The sequence below is a fragment of the Pangasianodon hypophthalmus genome, chromosome 27 (assembly GCF_027358585.1).
Source record: "Pangasianodon hypophthalmus isolate fPanHyp1 chromosome 27, fPanHyp1.pri, whole genome shotgun sequence".
Lineage (NCBI taxonomy): Eukaryota > Metazoa > Chordata > Actinopteri > Siluriformes > Pangasiidae > Pangasianodon > Pangasianodon hypophthalmus.
In genome coordinates this window covers 15593652-15603770 of record NC_069736.1, presented here as the reverse complement: position 1 = coordinate 15603770, position 10119 = coordinate 15593652, and the positions used below count along the sequence as shown (strand labels likewise).

Genomic DNA, 10119 nt, shown 5'->3' with positions numbered 1-10119 from the left:
AAACATTCTTTCTGCACACACACACACACACACTATGTTGACTATACCTACACCTAAATCTAACCCTAATCTTATCCGCAATAACCAAAAGGAAACCTTTTGGCTCTTTTAGTGTTTTTAAAACATAAGTTAGAGTTTTTGTAGAAAAGCAGATTTGGCCTTGTGGAGACCAGCCAAATGTCCTAATTGACTAATTTTGTGTTACATGTTTTTTTTTTCTTTCCGTATTCTGCATTACTTCATATAAGTAGAAAAGAACGCATGCTTACTTGGTGGAGTTAATTACTGTTTGCTGCTCTTTGTAGTTATCTCTTTTATGTAGAAATGATTTTTTTTTTCATTATTATTAAAGGCATCTTTATTTTACAGAATTTCTTTATGTCCCAGCTGTAAAACCCAGCCTGGACTTACCAGCTACCAGTTGCCAAAACACAGGCCAAGCTGGTCAAACTGGTAGACCATCTTGGTAAACTATTTTCTACTCCTAATTATTTGAGTAAATTGATCAATACATGTTTAAGCTTTTCTAATGAAAATAACTTGTCTACAATGTGGCATTAGTAATTCAGAAACTCTGTCCTTTCTCCCAAGTTTGGACCAGCACCTGCTAGCTGGTCAGACCAAGCTGGTATTCTCAGGAGGGATGTATATAAACCCCTGATGGAAATATCCGATCTTTATTCATCACAGCTCACAAGTGAACTCAAGAAACCCGACTTTGTCTTTAGAGTTGAAGTTAGATTTAATTTCAAATAAAGGGCTTGAGGATGGTTTTAAAGTTACCTTTTCAAAGGTATGAGATTTGGTAGAGCTCCTAAGAAAAAGCAACTGCACACATGGGTTTTGTTTACATGCCAACTCAAACGAAATGAGATTTCCAATTCTAATACAATATAACATAAACAAGTGATACAGAATGAAGTGAACAAAAAGAACATGTCCAGACATGTTTTGCAAATGCACACCATCTATTATATGCTAAAATCAGCAGATTTTTTTTTTATCAATAATAAACTATTTATTAGCAATATACAATTTAAAGCGGTAGATACCGTGGCTCCTTTGTATTCATGGAAATAAATAAATAAATAAATAAAATTCTTGGCAGGATAAATAATAGTGCTGCTGTCAAGACTGACAGAACCATTGTTAGCATTTACTGTTATTATGCAGTCAACTAGGGGTACTCAGCAGTTCAGTGGTTCAAATCCAATGACCGACACTGGACACTGGTTTCTGCTTCATTCGTAATAAAAGCGCTTTGTATAAAATTGTCTGCCAAAGGAATAAATAGAAATGTAAACAAACCAATTAAAGTCATACAGCGGCCATAAATAGATAAATAGATTAAATAAATAGATAAATACATAACATAACAGATCAATCAAAATGTCCATGTTAAGGTCAGGTCCGTTTTTTTACAGGCTGTATTAAACCTGAGTCCGTTTGGCCACGTCTCTCGGCCCGAACGCTCACAGCTACCACACGGTTCCTTCGCTCATTTCTGACGAAGGCTGAGAGAGCTGACTGCTGTATCCGTTAGCACCGAGCGAGCTGATCGTGGTGAACGCACCACTCATGTCCGCCGAGATGCTGTGCTCTGGGCTGGGGGAGTCGCCCGGATGCTGTGGTACCATCTCGCCAAAACACTGGCTCTCTCCGGAGGGGTGATGGCCAGAATGGTGATGGTCCATGGTGCCCAGTGGAGTGCCAGCCGGGCCTGAGGAAGGAACGTAGCCCAGATCGCTGGGAGTTTGGGCCTGTGAGGACGGAGGGCCATGGGGGAAGTAGTCGTAGTTGCCTCCTGGTCCGTAGTATTCACCTTGATAATCTGGAGAGATGCAGGTTCAGGGTTGAGTGTTATTGTACATCATAGACCACGGGATGTCAACCTGCAGTATTTCACCTAACTGACCCAAGCATTTGAAAAAACTCTTTAAGAGTCAAATTAACATAAGAAAAACTGGCCATAGTTCAGCAACTCTGTTTAAACATACAGCTTCTCAAACATTCATTTATGTAAATTATTTAGCTGAAGGCAGCTCATCGAGACAGGAAAGAGCTTTTACAGTCTTTCATAGATTTGTCATTTCATTTACCCTCTCTCATCTGATTAATCGCTGAAAACAAGATGTTTAGCAATGACTGGAAAGAGAGGAAAGTTAAGACCAAATGTATCTCATCTGTTCAGAGTACATGGCCCTAGTTATAAGTGGTAACAGTGAAGCACCAGTGAGAAACAAAACAGAACCACTTCAAAGCCTTGTGTCTTATTTATAGCTATGTTAGTTAGTTGCTCATCTGGATCTGGATTTAAACAAGACATTTTACATAGCTGGACCACAAACTTTTTTTATCTCAGTTATGAGAAATCACTACTTCTGCATGTTTAAGTTTGGTGTAGAAAGGTTTTCTCACCTCCGTAATAAGAGAAGTGGCCATTGGGCATCATGAGCTCGGCAGGCTCCACTCGCTCCCCCAGCGCCCTCATTCTCCTCGCGCTGCGGAACAGCACGTGACGTCTCGCCCCCAGTGCACTCAGCTGCTTCATACGTCTTTCCTTCGAGCGCCGGTTCTGGAACCATACCTGCTCAAAAAAAAAACAACAATACAACTGGTCAGTGTATGTTGTGCATGACAGAAGTCCTTTAAGACTTTTCCTAGAGGGACAACCCTTAAAGGTTCCTTATTTAACCTTTGTACACTAAGTTATGTACCTAAGGCTTCCATATGATGTGATTTTGATTCTTAAGGCGATGATATGATATGATATGATATGATATGATATGATATGATATGATACAGTTTGATTTTTTAGCCTCTGATCGATATGTGACCAGCTTTGTTCAGAATCTAGAGTAGGCCAACCATTAATTTAAGAATGATGACTTAGTGAAGGACTATTTTAAGTATTGGAGTTATGGGCAAATCACCTTGCTAGCCTATTTACACCTATATGATTTTTTTTTACAAACTACCTGACTATCTGTTATTGATCACATTCAATTTATAATCAATTATAATCAATAATAATCGATTTATGATTGTTTCAATGATTGCCTCTAAATTGATGCATTGATTCAACTTGTCTGATGGTTAAACCCCTAGTAACTATTATGTTGACATAAATAACTTGACTAGTAACTAGTAGCGTGTGATTTGGGACAAAGCCATGAATCAAGGTAAAACAATAGGCCTGTATTTACTTTTTTCTTTCTGTCATTCATTTATTCTATATTTTTCTTTTTTCTTTCAAGACATAAATACTCAGATACACTTTCCTTTCACTGAAAGTTAAAAAAAAAGCGTAATTGGCAAAAAAAAAAAAAAGGTTTCATTTCACAAAAGGATCTTTTTTGCGTTATCGCTTTAAACATACAGTGTTTTGAAACTATTTTATGATTACCCAGTGTACACTGATCACATGATCACACTGTACATATTATATAGATATCCATTTGAAACAGTAGTAGATTTATCGCCTTGGCCTGCCAGTTAGATCTCCCTAGTTTGCGCCCAAAAGTATAATCAGACCTACAGACTATTGTTATCATTTGAATATATACAAAAATTTTTTCTCCTGCTTTGATGGATTTGATGGATTACACTTCTCGTTATCGCTCACATCGCTCCATCACGTCGGTTATGACTGTGAGCTGAGTTCATTCTGTCTGTTGGTCCTCCACCATTAGCACTGATACTGTGTAAAGCACACATATGGATTAAAAAAAGCAACTAGTGAGCAATATGTCTTATATACATCACGATCCACTTCTGTGAGCACGTCTATCATCTGTTTATCATTAAGTTTCCACCATTAATGCATCTGTTAAGCATTATACAAATAAAAATATAGAATCTTTCTTTTTTTATTCATATTATAAGACGCAAATGACCTTGAGCTACACAATATAGCGTAGTGCTTAGTAAATGTTAATGTGATACTCAGCTTTTCAATACTAATATGATAGAAGGCTGAAATATGCAGATAAGACATTTAACTAGTCCCTAAATTACACTAAGGCCAGTCTTAATGAAGAAAATCACAGGATCAGCAGTTGGTTTAATATATTCCCAGGCTTATCGCAATCAATTATTTTCAAAAAATCAGATTACAGTATTTAGTTCAGTTGTAAAGCTCCAATTAGAGACAGGTGAGATGATCAATTAATTATGGTTATTATGATAAATCATATCACAGGACATGGTTATGAAGGTATGGAAAACTGTTTCATTAAAAAAAACACATAGAAACAGAATTAGCCTAAATCAAACAACAACTTTTGTCAAATTAAACAATTAGTTTAAACAATTGTAGCCGATAAAGTAGCTCATGGCATTTTTTCTGTCAATTGCTTCATTTTCCTTTCTTATTGTTCATAGTTTTTCACACATCCCAATTTGTTTTGCATCCGGTTTGTGTCAGATTCAATTTATTATCCAATTTCTGTTTCATCATGGCCAAATAAAACCAAAATAAAAATGTAAAAGTAAAAATTAAAACAGTAATTGATATGGGCTCTGTAATGGCATTGACCCTTCATTTTAAAATCTGTTTTTTAAAAGCTGAATTTTTTTTTTTTTTTTTTTTTTGGTGGTGGTGTGTTGTGTTCAATTTCGTATTTAAAAAAAATAATGTACATATTTTCAAAAGACACATATTGAAACCACAGCAAAGTAACTGATGGCCAATTGTGTGTTCGTTTGTAAATGTTCCACTACTCCTGTTATAATAGTGTATGATTCGAGCTGTAAACAAACTCCATCCCAACAAACAAACAAGCAAACAAACAAACAAATGTATATTCTAAAAAGCAACACATTAAAACCACAGCCAAGTTGATGTCTAGTTTTATTGTGTAAACGTTAAAAAAATATTGGATTGTTGTTGTTGTGGTTGTTTTTGGTTTTTTTACCTTTGTCTATCACTCCTGTTTTGTTGGTTTGTAGGTGTTTAGTGTTTGTTCTGAGTAATAAATGAAGAAATATTTTTAACCAAATTTTAAAACAAGTACCAATTAGGCCTAACTGATGGTTGGGCCATTACCTTTGTTTTATCAGCTGTTTGATTTCTTTTCTTTCTTTTTTTTTTCCATGTTACTTTAGGTAATGAAAGTAAAAAAGGTTGTGTTTTTTATCTGTCACTCCTGTTTTCTTGGTGTTTGGTGTTCAGGTTATTACCAAACTTCAATCATCCAAAAAAAAAAAAAAAAAAAAAAAAGATGCATTATTTTAAAAAACACATTAAAACCAAAAGCAAGTAGCTGATACCGAGTTTTTATCAACTGTTTTATTCTTTTCTGTTCCCTTTTTTTCTTGTAAACCTTTAAAGTAAAAACAATTGTTTTTCCCCCAAAATCCTTTATCTACCACTTCTGTTTAAGTTGTTTAACTTCAATCCTAAAATTTTTTTCAATATTTTCAAAATATTTAAACAGACTTCAAAACCACAACAAAATTGATGGCCATTTTTACTTTATTTTTTTTCTCTGCTGTTTGATTCTTTTAGGTTCTTTTTTGTAAACACTGAACGAGCAAATATTTGTTGTTATTGTTGTTGATGATGATGATGATGATGATGATAACCTTTTATCTACCACTCCGTTATGCTGGTGTTGTTAGTGATCTTGACTTGTGTATACATTTCCACGCCGCTCGGTCTTACCTGAATGACCCGCATGTTGAGGCCGGTCTCCTGCGCGAGCTGTTCCCGGATGTGGCGCGTGGGCTTGGGCGTGGCCGCGAACGCCGCTTTGAGCGTCTCGAGCTGTTTGGCTTTGATGGTGGTGCGCGGGCCGCGTCGCTTCGCCCCCGCGCTCTGCTCGTCGTTCTCGTTACTGCACGTGTCTTTATCCGAGAGGTGACCCGCCTCCGAGTCTTTCCCATCATCCTGCGGGTCCTGAGAGTCCGGAGACAGGCTCGGCTCACTGCACGTCGTTACTGACAGAATAATAACAACAACAATAATAATATTAGTATTAATATTAATATTAATATTAATAACAATAATAATAATAATAATAATTACTTCACTAAAATCATAAACAGATGCTTTATGTCTAAACTCAATAGTCTACAATCAGTTTGTTTACATGCCTCTGTTAGTACTCCATTTAGGCTGTCTGTTTAAATTCCTTAAAACATCAGCTTAGAAAAAAAAAACAAAAAAACAAAAAACTTACTGTTTATGTGGCCTAAATGCACCTGAGCAGGCTATAAATACTAACACTTAACTAATATTTGTAATAAAAATGCAATACTCTTCTACAAACACTGGCATTAACAGCCTAATTATATGTGTTGCATGTTGGCCTTCACGTGACTGCTTTGTTAAAAAGTGGCACGTGCACAATGCATGTTAGAAACACTAATATCTCTATTTATAAGCTGATGTTCTACTAACAGCAACATCTGTCATGCAAAAGTTAAATTACTACATCATATTATACATATTATAATGAAGATTACATTTCCAAAAGCTTCATGCACTGTGTATTTAGGCTATAAGCTATAATAAATATATATATTATTTCAAAATGCACGCGTACTGGAGAGCAGGTTTGCGTCCTTGCCGTTGCTGTTGCTCAGGTAATCCTCTTTGCAAACGAATTTTGACTCATCCAGGATGTAGAGCTCTTCACCGGTGGACAGTTGCTTGTTGCATATGATGCACGTGAAGCAGTTGAGGTGAAACACTTTGCTTCTGGCCTTCCGGACGAGGTCAGTAGGGGAGATGACCTGAGAGCAGCCTCCACACTTTGTGCCATATCGTCTGCACAGAAATAACAGAGTCAGTGCACATTGCATGGATGATGTGCAGTGGAAAAAAAAAAAAAGAATGCATTGATGTTATGAAGGTAATGCACAAAGCGCTTTGGGGCATCTTTTGTGCATGCTGAATGTCTGGGACATTTTTAAGCATCTGAAGAGAAAAAATCACCTTAACACATAAATACATGTATTTATGCACAAAAATACATTCAACCCCTAGTCGTGGGAAAAAAATGCGAATGCAAAACATTTTTCCTTCAAACATCACCAAATGTATGATATGCACAAGTAATAATTGACTACAATTATGCACGTTTCGGCTGCACGTGCATCTTGAGCCACGTGACGTTATTTGGGCCGTATTTACTCTTTTAAATATCCTCTTCATTGTGAAAATCTGCAATGCGGAACGCATGGATTTCACGCGCAGTTTTTATTAAAAACAAACAAACAAAAAAAGGTTTAAATCAGTGATTAAAACATTTAGGATTCGTGGATAAGTTTGAAATAATAAGAGCCACATTACTGACGGAATAATTCCGGATTGTTGTGATGGATTTACTTAAGCGGAAATCCCATGAAACGCACCCGGGAGCGCGTGCCATGTCCTATCACTTTTACACTTTTAGCTAAATGCGCTGTTTTTTTTCTTCTTTTCTTAAATCGGTTAACAAACGCTGCGTTTTTTTTTTTTTTTGTTCAGCCCGAGTCGCTTTGTTATTGCTCTAATCCTCTTATCGCGTTTTCTCCTCCGCGCTTTGGCGCACCGTGTAAACAAAGCGCACAGCCTCGGAACACACACGGATGAGTGTGTTTAAGAAAATATCAGCTTCATGCACGCTGGTGATGGAGAAAAAAAAAAAAATTTGGATTGAGTTTTAGGGGTTTTGAGATTTTTTTGCCCCTTAATTTATTCCAAGAGTGCGTAAAAACAAGGCGTTAGATGTGCTAATAAACAAAACTATTAAATAAAAAATATTAAATATTACATTCCTAAAAAAAGAATCTTAAAATGCCAATTTCTTGTACTTATTTATTTATTTATTTATGGATTTGTTGTTGCTTATTGTTGTTGTAGTATGGAAGGGAAAAATATGTGAGGAAATTAGGAATGGGATAATGATGAAAACAAAATGACCATTATATTTATCTGAATTCTATTTTTTTTTTTTTAAATTAAAAGGTTCTTTGAAAGAACCAGTTTTGTTGCCCTAAAGAACATCTTAATGGTAACCAAAAATCTCAAAACATTTTTGCTGTTGCTACAAACACACAAACAAAACATTGCTTGTGGAGAGAATTTATTATTATTGTTATGCAATTCTTTTTTTTTTGTTATATATTATTATTATTATTATTATTATTATTATTATTATTATATATTTTATTCTTATATATTATTAAGCATCAAAAATGGTTAAAGAACCATCTCATTTATTAAAGGGATCTTTGGGAAGACAAAAAAGTACTTAGTCTAAAGAAACTTCCCTTTAAACCTCAATTATTTAATTGTAATTATATATATTATATTTATATATATAAACATATGATTCAGTCTTTTTTACATAAGAAACATTTGAGACTAAAATGAAAATGCAATATAAATAGATTCTTCTTCTGCTTCTTCTTCTTCTTCTTCTTCTTATTATTATTATTATTATTAAATACTCTACACAAGGCGAACAATTTATAGTTTCTTAAGGATTTTTAAAATGTCAATTGCCATTGTTTTGTTAATTCTGTAATTATTATTAACTAAATTTGTGGTCGGAAATGATTCGTTAGTTTTTGTCACCAACAAAAAAAAATAAATCATTGAAGGAACATCTATTAGAAGGTTCTATAGATAAATAAACACAGTGCAGCCTAATGATCACAACACACACATATTTGCATATAGATGAAGAAGGTCCATGTGTCTCATCTCCGGGATTTGCACTTCTCTCCCTCAGTGCTTACCTAAAAAAGTCCGTTTTGCAGTAAAGCCTGCCCTCTCTGGAGAAGCATTTCTCCGTTAAGTTGCACTTGCAGTCGCAGCACTGGACGCACTTGGCGTGCCACGCGCGGTCCAGCACGTTCAGGAGGAACCTGTCCAGGATGGGCCGCTCGCACCCGGCGCACTGGAGCATGTTTACACCCGAGAGTCCACAAACACGCAGAGAGCTGATGTGCTACAAGAAAAAAAAGTGTGGAAGCAGAAGGTTCTTCAGTCCAAGTAGATGAGAAGTCCTTGAGAAGAGTTATTCATCAAATCCGACTTAACATCCCAAATGCGTTTTCTTGCAAAATTCGCAGCCAAAGCATCCCGAGATAAGATGAGATAAGATAAGATGAGATGAGATGAAATGAGATTGTCCAAATAGTCTACAAAAGCCTTGCATGTAGGATTAATTTGTAAGCATTATTTTTTTCCCTATTCGTCCATTTTGTCACCAATAATGCCTGTATCCTTCTGACACCAAATTTAAAAAAAATAACCAAAAATGCGCCAAAAATGAATTTTCCTGAACACTTTCCTGAACTGTCAAACTGCAAACGCTGACATGCTGTCAGTCCAAATCTACAATGCTACAACCCGCTGCCTCTTTGCGTGAACACCTCTTTGCGCGCGCTCCTCCGTGCTCGTCACTTTTCTACACTGGCACGCGCCTGCCAAGCCGGGTGAGTCGCTACGATCCCGCCCACCACCGCCGCCACGTGACGTCACGACGGACCATGACCAATCAGATTTGAGCCGTCTAGGTGACAAGGGCGCCACCTTGGACCGGAACCAATCAGATTGGGAGTCACGCTGGACCGGTGGCAGTCGTCTAGCTGACAAGTTTGGACCGGAACCAAAGAGTTCGGAGACGTGTAGAGGAGGTGAGCAGGACTGGACTCAGAAATGATCCTCAAACTCCCTACACAGAGGCACTAGATATAAAATAGACATCCAACTTTCCATATGCGTCCATATTTAGTTTCTGAGGGACTATTTAATGGAATGTTTTTTTTTTTTTCATTAAATTAAATCGGATTACTGCCCTAAATTCTACAAGCAGTTATGTAGGATGTAGAAGCGTTTTTCCCCCCTCTTTGGGTTTGTATGTGAATAAAATCAAAATTTAACTCATCAACACTAGCCCCGCCCCCTTTTAATACGAACAGGCCCGAATTTTTACGATTACTTACGAGCGCATTAATATAAACTTATCTTTGAAATTACAGCCGGAACTACTTTCAGTGTTGCTGTAACAGAAAACTTCAACAGCACTGTGATTATAAATCGCCTATATTTATAGATCAAAATATACAGATATAACACAAAACAGGCTGGATGGATAAACAATGAGCATAAGATCAGCTTTT

At 36.4% G+C, this 10119-nt stretch overlaps 1 protein-coding gene across 1 annotated transcript; it reads right to left on the bottom strand.

Moving 5' to 3' along the window:
- Positions 1-14: 14 nt before the first annotated feature.
- lhx1b (LIM homeobox 1b) lies at positions 15-9390 on the bottom strand. Its single transcript, XM_034300526.2, has 5 exons — positions 8731-9390; positions 6549-6772; positions 5666-5940; positions 2419-2587; positions 15-1831 (listed from the first exon to the last, which is right to left on the bottom strand). The coding sequence occupies exons 1-5, from the start codon at positions 8898-8900 to the stop codon at positions 1479-1481; spliced, it is 1191 nt and encodes a 396-aa protein (XP_034156417.1). The 5' UTR covers positions 8901-9390; the 3' UTR covers positions 15-1478.
- Between the last annotated feature and the right edge of the window lie 729 nt (positions 9391-10119).